Here is a 23,879-nt window from a genome sequence, read left to right on the forward strand (position 1 = left end):
ACCAAAGCCACCAAGCTTCCCTTGGGGAGCAAGGCAATGGTCCCCCCATGGGATATGGTCCTCACCTAACCCATTCTCTCCTTTTGCCACTTGTTGGATTGTGATTGCTTTTGCCTAATTATTTATTTTGGAATTAAATAAATTATTGCAATTGCACATGATCCCACATTGATCATGAAAAGGGGTTTCAAGTCCCCATTCTCTATAAATACCCACTTGGTTGGGATTTTGAGAATACAACCTTGAGTGGAATTAAAAAGGCAACTCTAAGAAAGAGTTATTTTGTCCGGGTCTTGACTAACCTTCAAGACTTAGGACGCTTGGGTCGGGTCGAGGGTACGATCCGTCGGAGATCTCGTCTTTTCGGGATTTTGAAGTAAGAGCTCTTTGGGAGCGAAGCACGTGTCAAAGGTATAATTCTTGTTCTTAATCTTGTTTGATTAAGTTTATTATGCTTGTTAATTGCTTTAATTAAGGGGCGGGTCTTGGTGGGTTTCCTTCCGCGTAGTGTCGGGTCACTACGAAACCCTACAGACCCTACTTCACTATCTATTTTAGTTAGTGGTTTTAGGAATTACTTTTGATTAGGTGATACGACTTTAGCCTGTTAATTGTCCCCGAACGTGGGTAGTAGATGGTTTGATTGTTCTGAACGTGGGCTGTAGATAGTTCAATTGTCCCCGAACGTGGGTTGTTGATGGTTCGATTGTCCTCGAACGTGGGTTGTACTTGAGACCTGCAAAACGAGATTTTCCAAAGGACTCGTATGGACTGTGATTGACTTGACCAACTGACTTAACCAAGCTTAACTTGACACGACATGACATGTGCCTATGTGTGTATATGTATAGTTTGAGTGTGTGCGCAGAGACAAACAACTGAAAATGCGAAAACATTTTGACATTTTTTGTCATGAGTGGAGGGTACCGACTTTCTCCCGAAAAAGAAAGACGTGAACAATGAAGTAAGAGTTTTCGAACTTCCCTCAATAAAAATTTTGAAAAAGTTTTTGAACTTCCCTAAAAGAAAAAAGATGAAAAATAGAAGAAGTTTTGTACTTTCACGCCGAGAAAAATTTGAAAAAGTTTTTTGAACTTCCCAAAAAGAAAAAACATGAAAAGGGAAGAAGTTCTGAGCTTCCTCATTGAGCAAAGTGAGACGAATCGCATGGATTTTCTTCTTGTCAAATTGAATTGCTCATCTTGAAATATTGTATGCATGATGAATGTTCGTAGGCCAAGAGGTTAAGGACAATTACATCACGTGATACGATCAATGAATGCACTTAGGTCATGAAGCTAAGCATAGTAGTTTGTTGACAATGCATGTTGCTTAGGTTAGGAAGCTAAGCATCATATATAGTGTGTAAAAAAAAAAAAAAAAAAAAAACCCATCTTGAAAGTTGCTTAGGTTTGGAAGCTAGGCACGTATACAATGGTGATTGCTGAGTATTGCTTAGGTTAGGGAGCTAAGCAAGTGTAATAACGGATCTTGATGAATGTACTTAGGTCAGGAAGCTAAGTATATTTGTGATAATGCTATCGAATGATGATGATGATTTTACTGGATGCTGTCGTGAAGCATGCTGGTGTGGGAACAAGATTTCATGATAAGGGGTTCCTAAGGGAATGAGGATATGGCCATGAATTTGTGAATGAAGTGTGTGAAAGTGATACTAAGGCTGGCTGCAAAGGTTATGGTGATAGGAATAGATGTGAGAAGAGTCAAAGACGATGACTCCTTAGGCTAGGTAAGCTAAGTGATGTGGGTTCAAGCCCCCAAGTCTAGATCTGGATGGACAGGGATGAGCATTGGAAATGTTTAGACTCGACCATATATGAATGAATGTGAATGTGGCCGCACCTCGATGTGAGGTTGCCTACGTATCCGTTAGGAATCAGGCCGAACGTAGCTCCAGCCGAACTTTGCACAAGTGTATGTACACCTCAAAGAGGTCTTTTAAGGGTTGAAATGTGGTTAAGCTGATGGTTTAAAGAAGAAAAGGGTAAAAGGCTAAAGACCCGAGAGAATCCCCCCAAGATGCGTGATTGTGTATTTGAAATTTGAACTTGCAAGTTTTATTTTTCACACATTTTTTTTGTTTTGATTTTTTGTTCTTTTTTTATTTTTTTTTATTTTTAATTTTTTTAATCAATGTGGGCAATCTCGGATCATGCGATCCATCACTCACTTAGCATTCATGTTTCTCAGGCATAGTACCAAGCACTCGATGAGAGACGCAATTTGAGACGTGTTCATATCAAAGACAATGGAACACTTGCCCTTAGACATTGTTTTTTGTCATTCTTCTTCTTCTTCTTCTTCTTTTTTTTTTTTTTTTTTTGGAACTTGCTTTTGACTGTTACACAAATCACACACCTTCCCATCCCAGGGTTAGGTGAATGTGGGTTGAAGAAATGAAGGCCAAACGTTAGACGAGGCCTCAACATGGTTAGTGAAGAAATGAAATATGTGTTTGAATGGTTAATGGGAATAATGGGTTGCAAAGGTGCCTTTAATCATTGGTGTACCTTGTGCTTGGTTCGGCAATTATTTTTTTCTTTTTTTTTTGATGGAGATGTAAGGAAATAATGCTCATTTTATTGATGGAAATGGTGAATAAACTAGCAAAATGATCAAATTACAGAAATGGAAATCTATGCTAGACTTGAATTGGGGAAAGAAAGAAAACATCATGAAATCTTGGATAAAGGGCTCGCCGTGCGCCTTGTCTTCATTGCTGCTTATCACTTCTTGTCGCCTGGAGGGACAAGAAGTTTGTTGGCATCCACTAGATCTTGAATAGCGTCTTTTAAGTTCCAACACTGCTCGGTGGAGTGACCCCTTCCTTGATGGTACTTATAGTGAGCATTGGGGTCCCACCTGGCACTCCTTTGTTCAGGTTTTGGCTCTGGAAATGGCCCAATTGGTGTAATAAAACCTTGATCGTAAAGACGATCAAAGGCGGTGTCATATGTCATTCCTAAAGGAGTGTAAGTTCTCCTATTCTTTTGAAGGGGAGCATCAAGAGCTAAAACTTCATTGAGATCCACTTGGTTAATATTGTTGGTAGTATTTTCGGGCCTAGAAGACGAAGAAGAAGGAAGGTCGTTCTTCTTGTTTTTCCAAGTGTTATTATTGTTACTACTCGCGGTCTTTATTAGCTTGTCCTCGATATTGATGCCGATATCATATACAGCTTCGAAAGTGTTCAAAGGCAAGAACCTAAGATGTTGCTTGTACTTGTAAGTTAGGTTCTAGATGAAGAGGCGAACCATCTCTCTATCTTTAGGGGGATCTACCAAGAGTGTAGCTGTTTCCCTCCACCTGTTCAGGTAAGTAGTGAAACCTTCATTCTCTTTCTGTTTGAGAATGGAGAGTTCACGTTCAAAAGTTCTGGCTTGAATATTACACTTGTAACGATTCATGACATCTTGCCAAGTTTTAGTGTGCTTGGCATCTAGAGAATAAAACCATTGTTGGTCGGCATGCTCTAAGGAGAGAGGGAACACCGTAGGGAAGAGTGTTACATCCAATCCCTTGAGAACCATGGTTGTAGAAAATGCCTTCAAGTGGAATATTGGATTGGTAGTGGGTTTGAACTTGGGTATTTTAGAATTGGAGAACTTTTCAGGGAGCTTATCCTTCACATCTAAAGGAGTGGAAGGTTGTTCTATGTAGGTGAACTCTTCAGAAATCTTGCTCACTTACTCTTTGATCTTATCAACTGCAGCAACTGTGACCTTGGTTTGCTCTATGGTATTAACTTGGTAGTGAGCTTTTGCATCATGGCAGTAAGAGCCTCAATGGACTTGTGGATTCCCTCAATATCTTCCTTAGTGGCCATGAGTTGAAAATAAACTAGAGATGGAGATGACCTTTGTGGAGACTCTTGTGGTGGTTTCCTTGTACGCCTCTTAGGTATAAGAGGTTGTTGTGGCAGCAACTCGAATCGTACCAATCTACCCTTGCTTTTTAACCAAGTATTGCGATATAAACTGAATTCACTTAATGGTTTGACCCACTGTTCAAAATAGGGAAGGAAGAGGGAAAGACAGACATTTGAAAACAGGTAAGAAAAACTCCACTCTTTTTTTTGACGGAAAAAGGAGACACATGCATGGACCTAGTGTGCGATCATAAACGACATGGTGCACAACTCGAGTCAAAAATAAAAAAAGTGTGTGGACTATACTTGACTCGTGAGTGATTAGGTGATGTTATAAGACTCGTGGTATGATCGCATGGCTAGACATGTAAAGAGTGTCAAAACGACTAACGCGTGGACCAAAATTAACACGGAAGACTAAAACAAGGACTGACTAGACTTAAACCTGAGCACCGTGGCACGGTACAACTTTCGCGCATGGTAAACTGTACCGTGGTGCGGTACAAGTTGTCGTGACAGGACACTGATTGTCGTGACGCGGCATTTCTGCCGTGGCACGGTAATCAGTTCCAGGTTGTTTTTGTGTGTTTTTTTCTAGTTTTTTCGTCAATTTTAGAGTTTGCGCTAAAAACTGAGTGAGTACGGTCCATTGGCATTAGTTAGATATAAAATAAACCACCATAGACAAAGAAATGATCATTAAGGTTAGGATCAAAATGATCAAATATACACACATAGGGCTTCTGTAGACACAATGCTGTAAAGAAGAGTTTGCAACCTAAGGTCAAGTTCTATGTTCCACTATGGTCAAGTTTATTTGGTGTCAAAAGGGTACCATGGTTAAGAGTTTGGACGCGTTAGCAGGGCAGCCTCCCTTGAGGGTGTATGCCAACGCGCGGCTTCGCAAGTTCGTAATTAAATCGAACTCGACTCCATGGTTTGGGTGGATTTAATAACTCGGATAACCCTTATTGCCATGAGTGTTTTTGGGTTGATAAAGCTTAAATCCCCCGAGGCTAAGATGAATGTAGAACACACGCATTTTTTCAGAAAAATCGAAGGAAGCTAATAACGAGAAAATTACAGAGCCACTGGAAAAATTTTAGGACTGTCGTGATACGGCAGAACTTACCGTGTCACGGTACGGAACGCCGCATGACGGTATTTTGTAACGTGACACCGCATAATTACCGTGGCGCGGTAGTCTGGAAATCAATCGAGTGCCCCTGTTTTTTCGTTCGCAATTAGGTTATTCGAAATTTTCCTACAGGACACATCTAAAAATGACATTAAACGTCAATGCATATGCAAAAATGCTGATTTAATCACAGGAATACGATTCAAGAATCTTTCAAGTCTCATCCACTCATCTCAATTAAATACCGATCACTCAAATCGATAAATAACCAAGAATCCTCCCTAGTGGAGTCGCCAAATTGTAGGTGTCATTCGAATCGCACCTACGTTAAGCATGTGGTGAATATGCTTGGCACTCATAGGAAGTGGGAATTGACATACGATTAGGGACAAGGAAATTAGGAAGCCACCAACAAGTTTTAAGGAACTTGTAAACCACTCACGGATCATTCAAAAGCAACCACGATAAATGGACAACTATAAGCAACAACGATTGACCCGTGAAGGTTACAACCCATTCATAATCCATGAGATTACTAATTCCATATAGTTCGAAACCACGAAGAGGAGGATCGGGATGATGGTACGAAGTGAGTCATTGGCCCGTATTGGCCTCTACTCGATTCTTTTTGTGAAAAGTGATTCCTGCGATCTCAAAGGCATGCAAACAAAGATTCAATTTGCTCCAAACTAAAATTAAGCTAAATTGGTTTAATGTTAATGCAACATATAATTCTAAAATATCGTGATCACTTCGATTAAACAACAAGATTAAAAAGGAACCTAAATCGGTCGTCCAAATTATCTTATTAGGCGTGATATTCAATTACATATTCCCTTTAAACATGCAATACGGTGATCAATAAATATAATAGAATCAACATCAACATTGGAAGCAATTTAACCATAATAACATTAGCCAAATCAAATAATGATAAACCTAATCATGATACTAGCAACAAGAATAATAAAAAGAGTAATTAAGTGAATTAACTACTTACGTTCCGCGTTTCCTTGAATTGCAACATCATGAATAAATTGTTAGTAACTTCAATAAATAATTAATTAAATTGAACTAAAATTATATGAAAAGTAGAGTTGATTTGGTCCAAACCCTCAGTTAATTCTACCTTTCACGCCTTGGTTTAAGTATAGAACTTTAGGTCAAGTATGGATTCCTTGGAGTGCTTAGGGTAAGTATTATGAGATAATAGGGTGGCTAGTGTTTAGGCTAAAGAGAGAAGAGAATGATTGTTGGTGCCCCCGAAACTGGAGAAATCAGGTTCGTATATATAGAGAAAATAAGAGGGGTGAGGTACAGAACCCTAGAAAAATACCGCGTCATGGCATGTGTGTCGCGACACAGCGCGGAATACCGTGACACGGCGCAAAATACCGCGACACAGCGCAAAATACTGTGACGTGGTGTGTCTGCCGAAAATAGTCCAGATTCATTTATTTCTTGCTTAATAATTAAGTACGTGATATATTATGCACCATTTCAGCTATTCCGGATTAATTTCAGGCTTAGGGTTTTTATTATTTATTAATCGGGCTTAATTAATAACTAACACGAAATGAATTAAAAGGGTTTGGGCTAGGATATGAGTTGGACTGAGTTTGAATAAATGGTTTGACTGATTTGTTGACTTAATATAATTGACCGAACATGGATTTTAAGCACTCCCGCGATTAAATACTTGACCCGACCAATAATGGCGGTGAAAGGTTGTTCATCATCGGGTTTGGTTTTGTGGAGACATTTTCAGATGTCTACACGGTCATATGAGTGTGCTCCATATCCAATGCTCGTAGTGGCTCGAATAAACCCAAGAAATGCTCTAAATCCGCAATTTCCTATAAATAATACCAAGGCTACGAAAAACACTAGAAAACGCATATTAGTAATAAAAATAGCTCTGTAGAGCCAAAAATAACCCTAAATATGACCAAGGGATGGGGGTAAATCACTATATAAATAGACATATCAATAATCAACTGCTTCTAACGTTTCAGAGCCCCGACAAGTGATGGTTGAGATGGGATTTGGCTGTCCTCGTGGTAATGATAGTACCTTGTACCACAATGACTATGGCTATCAACTGATTGAACAACCAACTTTCAAAGCAGCTGATCTAGATACAAAATTGAGCTTTTTTTGCCTAGCTTAATAACTTCATTTTCATGATTAGTATATCATCTAAAACATTATCTAAGCCAAAATAATCCCTTCATTTCTTAATTACATTCTTATTTAGATTAGAATCATACTTATTTTAGATAACACAATCATTAGAGTTGAAGTAGTGTGAGGAATCCTAGGCACACCATGTATATCTTTTGATCTTTAACTACTAAAATCATTATAGTAAGATTGTAGTTCATGACAAGATACTCAACAAAGATTTATTAAGATCTTTAGACATATTCATCTTCAACAACCCCGAAATCCAATTTCTTACACATCACACTCTTGTTTCTTTATTAAAAGATTAACAATATAGGTTAATGAAGGAGCACTCAACTGACTATAGCTATTCCAACATTTGACATATCATGTGGAGTAATATTACTACAATAAAAGACATTAAAAAAGAAAAATTAGTACAGAAATAGAATACTATAAGATACTAGTTCCCTGTTTGATAACATATAAAATTTTCATTGACATAAACACTTATACCATATATATAATCGATGTTATTTTATGGAGGAGTAATGTCCTTTGAACAAGTTTATTATTCCAATAGATGGTTCAAATTAATTACGAAGATAATTATTTAGTGAAGTCAAGTGATCGAATTAAATGCCTAGCTGGAGCCTGGAGGTCGCTTTCGATCAATGAGAATAATATCATTAGTCTCACAGCTTGCTCCTGACTAAAACTATTGCATCACACCCTAAGCATAAACCAAACCGTAAGGCAGATTGGGCCAAAAAATCCATATACGTCTATATATATAGTTTAAATCAATATATTGGTGTTTGGGCTTGGAAGTGTCAAAACCAAGCGTAAAACGTTAGACCAATCCGAACGATCGACTAACTTAGGAATAAACGTTAATCAAACGATGTGCTAGGCCCAAAGGGCTAGCACGAGGCCTTGCGCACCAGAAGATTGGGCACAAGGCCTAGAAACGGCTAGGCAGGCCATTGGTCAGGCGCAAGGCCCAACCTTGGCTTAGGGTCAGGCCTCGCTTACTCACAAGAGTAGCAAGCGAGGCCCCGGGGCCAAGGGATGCTAGCCTGTCGCAAGCCCGAGCAAGGCAACAGCAGTGCTAGTAGCACACAAGGCCCAGCAGCAGGCTGGCGTATGCTGCATGGGCTAGCTGGCTGGCCTGCGAGGCAGCCTGCCTGTGCTTGCGGGCTCGGTGTCTACGTACGCAGCCATGCCTTGCCGCACAAAGCTGGCTGCTCGCCTCACCTTGGCGCGTAAGGCTAGCGTGCCTTGGCGCGAAAGGCTAGCGTGCCTTGCCTTGTGCGCAAGGCAAGCCGTCTATGCCTTGGCGTGCAAGCTAGGCATCGTGCTTGTGTGTGTATGTGCGTGGTCCGCTTGCGTATTAGCTTTATAATTAGTCGTTCTACGTCGTGGCGATTAATTATTAGTTAATTAATTTATTAAATTAGTAATTGATTAATTCATTAACTAATCCTATTCGTACGTACTAGGTTATACTTTAAGAAGGTTTATTATATTATTATACATTGACCACGACTCATTAGATGATTATACAATTAAGTGAAAATAAATATTGCATCATCTAAAGTAAGAACCTAGATCTAAACACTCTACCTTGAGGGATCTTGTTCGGTATTCAAAGCTAATACACTCAAGGCGGGTTTGATTATGCGGGTTTGATTGTGCGGGTGAACTTTCAATAGAGGGATTGTACTTACAGTTCTGATTCTTGGCTCCGTTCATTTAACAAGCACGCTTCAAAGGTATAATCTTTAAAATAGATTATGTAACGTGTTTAATCTTGTGAATTAATCATGAATCTGGACATACGATTTGTTTCAGCACTCAGAATTAGATTAGAGTAAAATCCAACATATCATATTCTTATTTCAAAATGAATTTATAAAAAATGCATCTAATACCTATCAAATTCAAAAATGCATTTAATAAACAGAAATCTAATATCTCAAATCAAAACGTTCTTTCTCCAATTTTCTCCTTTTTCAAACCTTTGGAGCAACATCAATATTTTTCTTAAATTACTAAAAGAATTCTTTGCTAATATACTACAGAAATAGATAAAATATAAGGAAAACATATAAACAAAATGAGGACATCATAGACAATGATGTTATCATAAACTTGGTAACTCAACTTGATGTACCTAATTTACAATTACTAGGTGTAATTCAGTGGGATATGGGTTGTTATTTCCACTATCTGCCTCAACAGACGCCTAAGGTTTTAGATACTCGAGATGCTAACCATCCAATAATGAATACCCTTAACTATTCCCATATCCAATAATGATTACTAATGATGAGTTTGAGGCTTATCTCGACGATCTTGGTTTGAAAAATTCTCTAGCAAACATCAAAGATAATCTAGGCTACTAGGGGCTACACAATAAATATATTTATGTATATATTTATCCTTAAATCTCGAGATCATACACTATTCAAAACTGCCATGTTTTGACATGCTCTTCTTCTGTAATGTTGTAATCCTATACATAAAATGAAGTTGATGTGTTAATGCTTTGTGTTATCTCTATTGGCAATTAGACATACAAAATACTTCTTAAATTTTGCAAGAAAGTCATAATTTTTTTGGTTTCAAACACCATTAACCATATGTAGACACCTAATTTTGGCCTCCTGTCCTGACGGGAAGTGCGATGATGTTACTAAAACCCGTTCTTCATGCTAGATCAAAGTGGAAGTGTTTATGGACTTTGAAATGTATTATGAAGTAAGTTAAAACCTGTATTTGAGACCAAGTTATCCTAGATCCTTGTCCGGTTACTAATTAGGCCTAAAACGTGCTCATACATGTTTAATCTTGATTTATAACGGACCTAAATGCGTCATATTCAATGTTTGGATCAAATGGATCTTACATTGTTGAAAACCGAGCCAATCAGATAACTTAAACATCAAATTTCCATGCAAGGCTTATACATATGGGTAGCCCTTTCAAAGAGCATTCCAACGGTATATTATAAGCCTAGTTCCAAGTTAAAACGAAGAAATTATCATCAAAATACTAAACCGGGCCCTAAAGTCGACACCCTTGCACTCAAACGGCCATAACTTTGATCCATAATAAATTTTAACCTAATTCAAATGGAATTAGAAAATAGAAATTTATAGATTTCCAATGATATCTTATTTTCCTTAAACCGACTTTTCAAAAGTTATGGAAGTTTTAAAAATGCATTTTCGTATAAGGCAAACCGCACTACGCGCAACTCTCAAAGTTGTGCGCGCCTGCCGTGCGCAAGTCTTAGAGTTGCGCTCGGCACTCCAGCGAGACTCTTAGAGTTGCGCACGCCACCTGATGTCGCGGCTCTAAAACCCTAAACCTAGATTCCTACGCCTATAAATAGGGGTTTTAAACCCTAAAATTCTGAAAACCCTAATCTCTCAAATTACATTACTATCATAATACTTTTCCCCTCTCTTCCCAACTACTCTTCAATCCTAATCCATTCCATTGAATTCCTTAGAGGCAAGAAGAAGGAGGGAAGTCCATAAACGCATAAAACGGAGATTTAGCATATAAAGGACAACATTTAGTTTCCTGGGCACTTAGTTAAATCATTTTTTTTTCTTGTTTAAATAACTTTAATTGATTAATTAGTGTTGTTTGATCACTTTAAACAAACTTTAGTTAATTAATTTTACATAGTATTCTTGCGTTAATTAAAGACTAGAATTGAATAATTAATTGTTGTTTTATCACCTAAGTCAAGGCGAATCTTGTTTATTTATTGTTCTTTTCACGAATTTAATTAAAAAAGAATAACGACATTCGTTGCAATGTAATCTCATAGTGATTAATGCTTGCAAATAAAATCAACTAACTTAGTTTTAGGTATCACGTTGCATATATTGTTTGGTGATGTAATTGTGAAAAAGGAAGAGCTAGTAGAGGCCGCACGGCTAGGATAGCAATTCCCTCCTAAAGGGAACGTTATTTTAGTACCCTCGCTCCCGAACTCATTTCTGGTACAAGTAGACCAATTTGGGAATGGGTAAACTTATGATTCATGCTAAATATCCCTTGAACTCTACTTGGGAGAAAAGCACGAACGAGGTTTTTGAGTTTTCCTAAAACTCATTGGTGACTCCCATTAGTTTCTTAAAAAAAACGTAATGATATCAATTTAAGGTCCCCTAAACAGTCAGGAATTCAAATCCTAACACAACTTCAAAGTATAAATTCCTAGGCTTTTAAAGGGCCATGGACATAGAGGAAAAGGATCCCCAACGACGGGCACACCCTCCTCACACCATCTAAATTAGTGTAGGGAATTTTTCAAACCCAAACTTTGAGCCCCACGGTGATCATGAATTTAAGCATGGTGGCGTCCAAAGGGAAAGAAGCTAGAGATAAAAGAGTCGCCAACAAGTTTTAGAAACTTCTAAACCGCTCACAGGTGTGAAGGTTACACCCCATTCACGATCACGGAGATCGCTAACTCCATAGTGGTCCAGAATCATGACTGGATATTCGGGGATGATGGTACGAATCCAACCTAAAAGAGATTGAACTCGCCCTAAATCGGCCTCTACTTAATTCTTATGATATTCATGTGCGCTTCCCGATCAACATACATACAACAAGTTAGCCCTAAACATGTTTAATCTATATTGGTTGATTATTAGTGCACAAATAAATCTATTATTGGCGATCACTTGAATTAAAATCATATTAAACCTAAAACAAATTATTAATTATCTTATTTGGCGTATTTCAAGTACAAATTTCCTTTAAACTTACAAGAAAAGGGCGTGATCAAGCAATAACAATAAATAATAAATAATCAAGCAATGTAATTATTAATTGACACAACAATCATCATCTTAATAATCAAATCATCATAATATCATCAATAGTATAATTAGCAAGATCTTAGGCATGATACTAAACAATAAAAATCAAAGCTTTAGCCTAAACATGATACTAGGAAGCATGATATTAGGAATATTAATTAACACCCTAAACAAGATACTAGGAAATTAAAATAATATTCTAAGCATGATTTCTATATCAAAAGAATAATTATGTAATCGAATTACTCAGTTTCATGCCTCGTATCTCTTTCTATCAAAACAATACACACGTTAGTAACTTCAAGAAAGATATAAATCAAATAAATAAATCAACTAAGAATTGAAATATAGATTAGGGACCAAGGTCTCAGAATTATCAACCTTTCAAATCGAAGCCGAAGGCAACTACGAGATTGGCTAGGAGTATTCAAAGCTCGTGAAGGAGGTATGGTGAATGATTAGGATGTGTTTAGGCTAGGCTAAGAAAGAAAGAGAGAGAGAGAAAAGCTTTTAGCTTAGAGAGAGGATTAGGTGATGATTGTTGGTGATCAAGCTTGTTGATGATTGAAAACGGGGGAAAACAACCTCTCTTTATAAGAAAAAAGATGGTCAAAAGATCAGAAATCCGACTCGAAGTAAAACTAGCGCTATCGTAACGTGATAGGCTCAAAACGACTCAATATTTTTATCGCGACGCGATATTTCTATCGCTCAGCGATATTTTTCAGAAGATGGAATCCGTACAGAATGCGACTTTCAATCAAATTGGGTTAATCGTATTTCCGTACGTATTATAATTTTATCAGAATTAAATAATTGAAAAACAAGTGTTTTATCCGATATAAAATTCTTAGTCTTTATCTTTTCAAAAACAAGATAGATAAGAACCTTCTAGAGGATTCCAGAAGCCAATAATAAATCCTAATGGATTTAGGACTCAATACAACCAACCTTCTAGAAGAATCTAGAAGCTTGTAATAAATTCAAATGGGTTTAGAAATGAGGTTGAGGTTAATGGCCCCTCCACATGATCATTGGGTCGCAGGTAAGGCTCGGTTTGCGCTTGGTTTAGTATTTTGGTCATCACTTATTTGTTTTAAGTCATATTTGAGCTTATAATATATCGTTGGAAAGATATTTTCAAGCCCCATCCAACTAAATAATAATTGGACCAAAATTGTGGACCAAATTAATCAGGTTTGGACGTTTTTATAAAGTGGACACGAAATGAATGATTTTCAAAGACACGTAATGAATGATTTTGGGTTTAAAGTCACGAAATAAATGATTTTGGCTTAAAACTCTTTAGGAAAGGTTAGAAAGGGTTAAGGCTAAAGGGAAATTCACGAGACTCTTCAACTCTTCACCTAACTCGATAATCAAAGACGTGAAAGGTACTCATCACTGGGTTTGGTTTTTGGGGATACACAATCAGGTGTCTACAATTAGGGAGGCATTTGTTACACCCAAAATTTAAATAATTGACTTTTCTTGACCTTGACCTGTTGACCAAGGGAAATGGACTTCAGAATTATACTGAGGGCCTTGGTCAAACGATGGGAATAGAAATGGGATGGACTTAGTCAGAGGGCCCAAGGAAAGGAGCAAATCGGTTCGGAGACAAACAAGGTATTTTGATTTGAAAAGGAGAGTTAACGCCAAGAAGAATAACCGCACAACAATAAAGCTAGGAATAACCAAGTAAAGCTAGGAGTAAGATGTAACCATAAAGATTACAAGGTAGCAATCACAAAGAAAGCAAATAATCACCAAAATTATGGATAGAAAGAGAAAATCTCATTAGATTCAAAATTAAGCAAAGATTCATCCCAAAAGTAAGCTTAGACCTATTTAAAGACTTTACAAACAAAACCTAAAGTTCTTAAATTGCAACCTTTGGATTACAAATGAAAGGCCAGGATTAAAAGATAGGAAAAAAAGCATACAAGAAATAAGGATGTCCGCTCGAAAACTAGACCTTTGAAGCGGCTGCTCTTAAGGGTAGAAGCGAGCGCTCCGCGATGCTGTAAACTTCAACTGATGGCATTAGGAGCGGGCGCTCCACTTGGGGGGAGCGGACGCTCCTCACTACTACCTGGACAACTCAACTTCAAACGTTCATAAATTCTTCGTTTCTTGCTCAAATTTAGCATATGAGCTATCGTTGGAAAGACCTCAAACTCTACTTTCATCTCCAATTTGAATCACCTAAAAATTCCTTGTAACTAAAAATATATAGTTGATTGAATTTGAGTATTGCATTTTTTTTATCAAGTACAAGTCTTTCTTTTTTCATCCTTGTTTCCATGCTTCACCTTCAACCCCATCACTTGTAAAATCAACACAAGGATTTCTCTTATTAACGTAAACCACATCATAACATAGAGAATTCATGTTGATTGAGCTATAATGCCACTAAACGGATCATATAGCTATATAACCCATATGTTTCAAGTACGCTCCCGCATCAGATTCCCTCTGCATCCTTTCCCAAATTCTCAGCCATTTACCATAACTATCAAATAACACCGACATCAAACTTCAATCACTAACTAACTACAAATTAAATAAAAAAATTGCAGGTAACTCATAGTTCAGCAACAACAGATACAACACTGAATCGTAAAAATGGTGCCACTCAAAATGCACAATTTAGTGACAATTACCCCCCAAACAAAAATTGACACATCCCAACAAAATTAAAGACTATTGCAATTTGCAAATAAAAAATTCATCAATTTTGGGAATACAACAATAACATCCTCAAATAGGATATAATTTGAGCTAACCTCGATGAAAGGAGGCCACCATTACCAACACAACGATGCTCTCTCTCCATAAACACCACCGACGTTTAATTTAACGGAAGAACAAGTGCTTCTAATAACCCCACCCAGGGATCGTTTAAATCATAAAACGCAGATCTAACAAATAATGACAACAACTTCAACAAATTTCCCTTTGAAGAAATTTGGGTTCAAACGCGATAATGAAGAGGGAAGATGAATGCCAAGCTCTAGGGGGATTTAACTGTCATCGTCTTCACCTAGTCTAAAGTAAAACTAACGAAGTGAGCTAACGACTAAATATAAACTTTCCTTACATGGCATATAAAAGGCAATGAGACAAACATATGAATTAATCACCGAGAATAGTCAAGGTGCGCCCGAATTCTTTGTAAAGGTACTGAAAAAAGTACATAAAATATAAGGAAAACATATATACAAAATGAGGACATCATAGACAATGATGCTATCATAACCCTTGTGACTCAACTCGATGTACCTAATTTACGGATTACCAGGTGTAATTGAATTGGGTTATGGGTTGTTATTTCCACGATCCGCCTAAACAGACGCCCAAGATTTTAGATACTCGAAATGCCAACCATCCAATACTAAATACTCCGTAGTATTTTATCCCTAGCTATTCCCATGTACCAAACGCCCTAATATCCGAAGTAATTTATGTGCGCAATTACTAACTATTTTAAAACGACCCCAAGTGGAATAGATATATAGAATATGCCACATTGCTACTTTAAATACTCTACTCGAAGAAAACAAACACCATCCTAATCACAACATTTTTAAAAATCCATTTGCCTTATATTTTTTCCCCGGTGTAAGCCTTCGCATATTCCACCAATCCAATTCTTTTGGTACGACGCATTTTCAGAGGAGAGAGAAAAGTTGACATTACAATGCCGGAATCAACGACCGCCATTGATTATGTAATGGAGAAAGCTTCAGGTCCTCACTTCTCTGGCCTTCGTCTCTCTCCTTCTTCTACTTCTTCACCTCGCGCTTCTGCTTCTGCTTCTGCTTCTGCTTCTTCTCCTTCTGCTTCCTTGTTCGCCGATTCCGATCTTTCTAATCAACCCTTTGTTATCGGTAATTTTGAATTTCATACCCTACTTTTCCTGCTCAATTTCTGCTTGATTTCCTTGTTTCTTGCTCTAATTGTGTATAGAATTTGGTTATTTTGAGAAATTGTTGTGATTGTTTTTGTTGTTGAATGTTGATTATGATTGTGTAGGAGTTTCTGGAGGTACGGCTTCGGGGAAGACGACGGTATGTGATATGATAATTCAACAACTTCATGATCATCGTGTTGTGCTTGTTAATCAGGTAATTAATTAATTTAGGAGTTAATTTGATTCTTGAAAATTAATTGTGAGTAGGGTTTTGTGTAGTTTTTGTATTGCTTAATTTTCTTGATGATTAGTTTTGATACTTGTCGGTGATCAATTATGTTGGTAGGATTCATTTTATCGGGGATTGAATGCTGAGGAATTGCAATGTGTTCATGAGTATAACTTTGATCATCCTGGTAATGACCTCCTTATAACTCGTTTTGTGCTCATTGTGTCGTAACTCATGGGTAGGACGAGTTTTGGAAATAATTTGTTGTTTGGCTATCTTATAAGGCAGTACATTTTTTTATTTTATTTATTTATTTATATTTTTTTTTTATCAAAAGTTTATTGAAGTCATGGTGGTTGTTTTGTAGATGCTTTTGACACCGAGCAGCTTCTTGATTGTGTTGAGAAGCTTCAATCAGGAAAACCTGTGCAAGTTCCGATTTACGATTTCAAGACACATCAGAGACGCACAGATACTTTTAGGCAGGTACATGGATGTTTGTAATTTCGGTTTTAATAATATGCTAAGATTTTGGAAGAAGTTAATGAAGGGATTTAATTTTTAGTCATATAATTATCAATCTTGTTTGGTCGCCATTTTATGTATGTATGGTGGAGATGCTAACTGACCCATAATAGGATTTCCAAAGATGTTTCATAATTTATGATCAGTGTTTGCTCTGCATGTTTCATAAATGACCCATATAATTTTTTTGAAAAATGTCATGATAACTGGAGCAGCAGCATTAAGATTTATTATTAAGTAATGTTTTGGGCTAAGTCAGGTCTAATGTTATTTGAAGGAAGGAAAAACGGGTCAATTTCTTAATTTCTGAGTACTTTTAGTGATTGACTATTGCAAGGTCATGATTTTGAGTTCATTTAACAGTCATGATCATTTGATGAATTTGTGAATTTTTAATTTGCATTTGAGCTAATAACATTGGTAGTTGACACTATTTAGTGTATTTCCTATTGTTAGTTTATTTAGGATACAAATTAATGGGTTTATTTGTGTTAAACTCTCCAAATTTTATCAAATAAGTCTCTTAATTTATTTGGGTAAAAATAAGTAACAATTTCTCCTATTCCAATGCAAATGGAATCATTTTTCTATACTTCAAACCATAGTTATGTAGAATCTGTTTAAATTCATCTCTAATTTTAATTTCCATATATGTATTTTTGATCATTTTTTTGTAATACGTAGCTTGTGATAGTTTAATTAATATATTGTGCATGGGAAACTTGCAAAAAGCAAAATAGACAAATAGAAAATAACAGAGGAGTTTTTTTTTTGGGTAGTAAGTATTATTTAGTCAGGGGTACAACTCTTAAACAATAATGTCCCGACATTTCCCTGATTTTGCCCCTTGATGAACGTCATGTTAACAATCTGACAGGTGAATGCATCTGATGTTATCATCTTGGAAGGTATTTTGGTATTTCATGATTCACGTGTCAGGAACTTAATGAACATGAAGATATTCGTGGATACAGGTGTTTTTTTTTATTTATATATTTATTTATTTTTCCAATATTGGATTCTTTATAGTTGAAACTTATTTACTCTTTGATCCTGAAATAGTTATACCATTCCCTTAAGCTGTAATTTTTTCAGGTAAATTGCTTTTTTGATGATGTCTTTTATTGGTTCCTTTGTGTGAACCATGTGTTTTTCGTGTAGATGCTGATGTGAGGCTTGCACGTAGAATCAGGCGTGACACAGTTGAGAGGGGTAGGGACATAAATTCTGTTCTTGAGCAGGCAAGATGTTTACTTTGATCTTATCATTTCTCAGTATTGGTGGTACATTTTTGGACAATAGAGTTCCCTTCTGGTGAATCCTCTGGTAGGACTGCCCCTGTGAATCCTGTGGGTGGTAATGTTACAATACTGGTGCTGCGAATGCATCCAAGCTACAGGAAATTTATTGGACATATTAATATATCATCATGTAAATGATGCATAAAATTTTTGTTTGGCTTATTCTATTCATTTTTTATTTTCGTTTTCTTGTTATGTTGTAACATTTCGTTTGCTTTTATCATGCTAATAGATGCCCTTTGCTTGCAGTATGCAAAGTTTGTCAAGCCTGCTTTTGATGATTTCGTTCTGCCATCAAAGAAATATGCCGATGTTATCATTCCAAGAGGAGGTGATAATCATGTTGCAATTGATTTAATTGTGCAGCACATTAGCACAAAGCTTGGTCAGCATGATCTGTGCAAAATATATCCCAATGTCTATGTCATTCAATCAACTTTCCAGGTAGACCTTACTTTATTCCTTATTTCATGTCTTTGAATCATTTAGATCAAGTGTCAAGTGTGCTTTATTCACAAATCAAAAATGGCTCTTTGAATCAAATTATCTCAAAGTATATGCAAGGGAAACTTATCCACAGCTTTGACATTTGTCAAATTAAAAATATATATATATATATATATATATATATATATATATATATATATATATATATATATATATATATATGCACACACACATTACAAGTAATAACCTTAATTAAATTTGAAGTCCTAATGTCTAGTTTGTGGAATTCCATGATAGCTAATCATAATTTGAAATCTCAAAGCTTGTGACTAATGCATTTTGTATCTGTATGATGAGTTAGTGATGGTATAACTAGTGTGTATAAGTTTCGGCTGGCTGTATTGTGTTTTATTTCTAATTTTTCCCTTGTCAAGTGTCTGCTACTCCCTTTGTTTCTTTTTTATGTTCTTGTTTGGAATCTTGCAACCACAAGTTAAAGAAACTTTCTTATAAAATCTGTCCAATATATAAGAAAAATCATACGTGTCGGGGTGTTGTTTGATTGTATCAATGAGTGCTTTAAGAATATCAAATTTTTATAATTTCTACTAATATGTAATTAGAGATATTAATGGTTTAAGTCAAATTGAGAACATAAAGAGGGAGTATTAACTGTTCTTTGTTTTTTGGAAATGAAACATTTCATTTTCATGCTTACCAATGGATATCTTTGAACATTAATATCTTCAACTATCAATATATAAAAATTATAAAAAACAAACTTAAAATTTGAAAACAAGACACTACAAGACTGTTTTTTCTTAGGAATAAATCATAAAAATTATTCAATGTGTAGTATGTGAATAGTTTAAATTCTTAGAAAGTATATAATACTCCCACCATCCCACACTATTAGCTACATTTCTATTTGCGTACATCCCAAATTAGTAGCTACTCTTCGTACATAGGACATTAAATATTAATTACTTCCTCGGCTTGTTTTTCAATTGCACCATTTGGGTGGGTTGGGCACGAGATGTAAGAAAAAGTGTAAAAGATGGATTATGTCAAAAGCGCCCATGTGAAATAAACGAATGAGAGATAAAAAGGTGGGGTAATAATGGTTTCTATCGTATGTGAACAAGGATAGGTAGGGAATTATGTGTGTGAACATAACCAAAAAGTGAAAAAAGCATACCATATAGGGAAATGGTGCAATTAATATGCAACTTCCCAAAAAGGAAAATGGAATTTAAAAATAAAAAAAATAAAAAAATAAAACGGAGGAAGTATCTCGTAAAAAATATCTTTTGTAGAAGCACATAACTAATCAACTATTGACTCATAGCATTTTTGCTTTTAAGGTTTATTTCTAAATTATATTAAACTTTAAGCTTGCTTTGCAAAATAAAACCTATATGTGAAATGGAAAACTTTTGCTTGTTTATTTTCAAAATTAAGGGTTTCATTTATTTTTTCAATTTTTACAAAATTTTAAAATATTTTTCTAGTTATAACACTCATGATTCCTAAATCCTGAATTCTTAGTTTTTTTTTTTTTTTTTTTTTTTTTTTTTTTTTTTTTTAAATGTTTATAATTAACATTTTTTTTAGTAAGAATGTTTTTCTTCATTTTTTTCCTTTCAGTCTTTGTGATGTGTAGTCTGCAACAAAATATACCCGAGTGCACTTTACATCAAACTGTGTATTGTAAAAGTTACATAGAGATTTTCTTGTATTGGATTCAATGCAAATTTTTTGTATACTGATTATGCTGAAAAATGTTTCAGATTCGGGGCATGCATACGCTCATTCGAGACCAAGAAATATCAAAGCATGATTTTGTTTTCTATTCAGATCGGCTAATTCGTCTGGTAACCTGCTCTGTGGCTGTCTGTAATATAGATTAACTGTATTCCAAATACTCCTATCGAGTCTTTTACCAACATAAGTATAAATTCATTTAAATATCAGGTAGTGGAGCATGGTCTTGGCCACTTGCCATTCACTGAGAAGCAAGTAATGACTCCTACAGGTGTGTTGCTTAGTACCAACATAAGTATAAATTCGTTTTAAAATTAGTCATAGCTTGAAGGTGTGTAACAAATATTTTTGTAGTTTTCAAGATTTCGCCCCACCCCCTGCTTATTTTTGCTTTCAGACAATCAGGACTTTTTGGTATAAAAGAGTTTTTAATTGAATGTTATCTAAATCACTTGCTGGCAAAACAACCATTCCATTGCAAATCTGGTGGTGGTTTGAGTTAGTTACTAGTGAGGAGCAGCTCATGATGAACAATTTTCTCAAATTTTTATATTATTACATGAAAACTGATGGTATAGTTATGGAGTAAGAACTCTAAAAATCTAAAATGGGGTGCTTGTTGTTAAGTGTTATTTGGTGGAAGACAACGAAAACCAAGTCACCTACAAAGGCTTTCAAGACAATTACTATGTATATTTGATTGTTGGTCAAAATTCTGTTTGGTGCTGCGAAGGTTGAACTAAATTGCACTCTAATTTATTATACCAGTTAGCTTATTTTGCCTTTTTTTTTTCCAGGGTCAGTGTATACTGGAGTGGATTTTTGCAAAAAATTGTGTGGGGTATCTATTGTTAGAAGGTGAGCGTGCTGCAGGAATTTGATAAATGGACATCTGTGGATACATAACCAATGATCTCATAATTGTGTTTATGAGGCATTCTTGTTTTATAATTTTATAGTTTTGCCTGCCTTATCCTTCTTTATGTTTTGAATGAAGTGTGATATAAATATAGCTGAATATAGTGCCAAAGTAGTATTAGTTAATAGTTTCCTGGCATTATCATAACAATGTATTATACGTTTTTATGCCTTATATGGTAGTTAGCTCACTAAAACTCTGCCTGTTGTAATATCTTAACGTTTATCTCATTTTTCTTGCTGATTTGAAGCAATTTTATTGTTGTCAATGTCTAGTCTTTCTTTAGTGCAATGTCTGGTCTTTCTTTAGTGCAATGTATGTCATTGCTTGCATTTCTATTTTTTTTTTCAATTATTTTTTTCTAAATTTATTTCCTCTTTCTCATATTGACTATTTAAGTACTGTAGTGGTGAAAGCATGGAAAATGCATTACGTGCATGTTGCAAGGGAATAAAGATTGGGAAGATACTTATACATCGAGATGGAGACGATGGGCAGCAGGTTTTCATACTTATTTGCTGTTTAATGATCTAGAATTTGTATATCTCTTTCTTCGAGTTATAACTCTAACATCAGCTATATTTTGATTGCACAGCTTATATATGAGAAACTCCCAAAGGATATATCAGAACGGCATGTTTTGCTTTTAGATCCTGTCCTTGCTACAGGTATTATTATATATTGTATATGCTGCTATGTTGCCAAAACTCTATTGATGTCAATTAGCTGTGCATCTTTAGCCGGTGCAACCTAGGATGTCATCCTAGAATTTGCATTTTCATGTGAGAAAATTATGTTGCCAGACACTGCATTTGGTGATATCAACTATTCCTGCTGTGGTTTGGACCACTTTCCAAGTAGAATTAAAGTGTTTATAATTAGCTTAATTGAATCCTTTTTTGAAAGAATAGAAAATTATACTAAATGCAATTTCTCTCGTTGTGACTATATTTTGCATGCAGAAAATGCTTCATTTACGCAGTTCATAAATTGTGTGAAGATGCTATTACCTTTTGCTGTATTCATTGTTATTTGTGATAATGCCTTGATCAAGTCTATATGTTTTACGCTATAGATTACTTTGCTAATCTGTGTTCTAAGGACCTTTTCCCTGGCTCAAATTTCACAGGATGAGTAGTTATATTGACATGTCAGTGAATACTATTGTGTTTTCGCTGAGTCAAAATGTTTATTGTTACCTGTAAGCTCTTGTCGATCATGGCTTTGGTTTGTTGTTCTAACATTAGAACTCACTGATCAATTGAATTTTTGAAGGTAATTCTGCTTGCCAAGCAATTGAGTTGCTTATACAGAAGGGAGTTCCTGAAGCCCATATTATTTTCCTGAACCTCATTTCAGTAAGTTTACTATAACAGCGACTATAACCTTTGGCTCTGGAATTATGCACTAATACTTTACATTTGAATTGGTAAACTGCAGGCACCTGAAGGTGTCCATTGTGTTTGCAAGCGGTACCCATCCTTGAAGATTGTCACTTCAGAGATTGATGTTGCATTGAATGAAGAATATCGTGTCATACCTGGCTTGGGAGAATTTGGGGATCGTTATTTTGGTACTGATGATTAAAGATGCAGGTCTACGGAAGTTTATTAGCTGATACACAATTGCTGATTGAACTCTATTGAGATTTTAGGATATATTTTGATGTACAAATGTGTTTGGATATGCTAGTAAATACTTAAATGGCATTCCGAACGTAACTCTTACCATGTAACCAAATGGTTGATGCTGCCAAATGGTTGATGCTGCTTTCTTATTGAAGTGCTGGGGTTTCTCGTTGATATGAGGTAGCAGTCTAATCAAATTTCTGCTTGTTATTAGAATGAAGAAGATCAACCAACTTAATGAGTGGTAGATGCAGTATACATGAATTATACTGCAAAACGGAAAAAGAAAAATCTTAAGGAACGACTAAGACCCCATCACTGAATACTGATCCCCGGTTGAGCTAGGTTGTGGATTTGCTGGACTTGATCCTGCTCTACTTTGTATAATATGCACGTTATGTATTGCGGACCTCAACTTTGCGTCTAACCATGATGAGTTTACTGTTTGGTTACTATCTCGATAAAACCAATGTAGATGTATAATTGACTAATTGTGTATGAAATTGACCTTGTTAACAAGCTGAGGCTAATTGAGCTAGACCAACGGTTCAACCCCTAACTGTTTGTTTATTATTGTTCCGCCTCTTTTAGAACCCGTTTTCCTTTTTAAGACCCCATCCACTTGTCGCCTTAAATTAGCATATCCACCATGTATTCTACCAATACTAACACGTAAAATATTAGAGGGGGATGTTGTGCAGTAGTTCCATTTGGGTCGGGGAAAGAAGACTAAATATAGTTCCTGCAAAATTCCAGTGTTGTCCTCTAATAACATTGTTAGTCCTTGCAATCCAAGAATCCATAGGGAACCAAAAAAAAAAATGGAAGTCTATTGCCTTTACAATATCTAAGCTGAGTTGAGATAGGAGGCTAGAGCAATTGACTAGTTTTTCGACTTTTATGCCTAAGGCCAAGGGTTGAAACTCAACAACCTCATTTAAGGAGGGATTTTCCTAAATTCCCCCCTCCTAATATGGGCCTTTTTCTTACCATTTTTATTAAAAAAGAGATAAATCTAAGTTGAATAGCCAATATATAAGTAAATTATTTCATATTTTTGCACCTAAATATTCTTACTTGGTTCAATTTGATTTATTCTCAACATTT

General features: G+C 35.8%; 1 protein-coding gene across 1 annotated transcript; it reads left to right on the forward strand.

Annotated features, from left to right (window-relative positions):
* Nucleotides 1–15,606: 15,606 nt before the first annotated feature.
* On the forward strand, nucleotides 15,607–22,946 carry LOC110735152 (uridine kinase-like protein 1, chloroplastic). Its single transcript, XM_021915310.1, has 14 exons — nucleotides 15,607–15,936; nucleotides 16,082–16,173; nucleotides 16,306–16,375; nucleotides 16,556–16,674; nucleotides 17,591–17,687; nucleotides 17,875–17,954; nucleotides 18,264–18,458; nucleotides 20,252–20,335; nucleotides 20,436–20,496; nucleotides 21,023–21,083; nucleotides 21,552–21,645; nucleotides 21,740–21,812; nucleotides 22,420–22,502; nucleotides 22,585–22,946. Exons 1-14 carry the CDS (start codon nucleotides 15,747–15,749, stop codon nucleotides 22,729–22,731), a joined length of 1,446 nt encoding a protein of 481 aa, XP_021771002.1. The 5' UTR covers nucleotides 15,607–15,746; the 3' UTR covers nucleotides 22,732–22,946.
* Nucleotides 22,947–23,879: the final 933 nt, after the last annotated feature.

Source organism: Chenopodium quinoa, unplaced genomic scaffold, assembly GCF_001683475.1.
Source record: "Chenopodium quinoa cultivar QQ74 unplaced genomic scaffold, ASM168347v1, whole genome shotgun sequence".
Classification (NCBI taxonomy): Eukaryota; Viridiplantae; Streptophyta; class Magnoliopsida; order Caryophyllales; family Amaranthaceae; genus Chenopodium; species Chenopodium quinoa.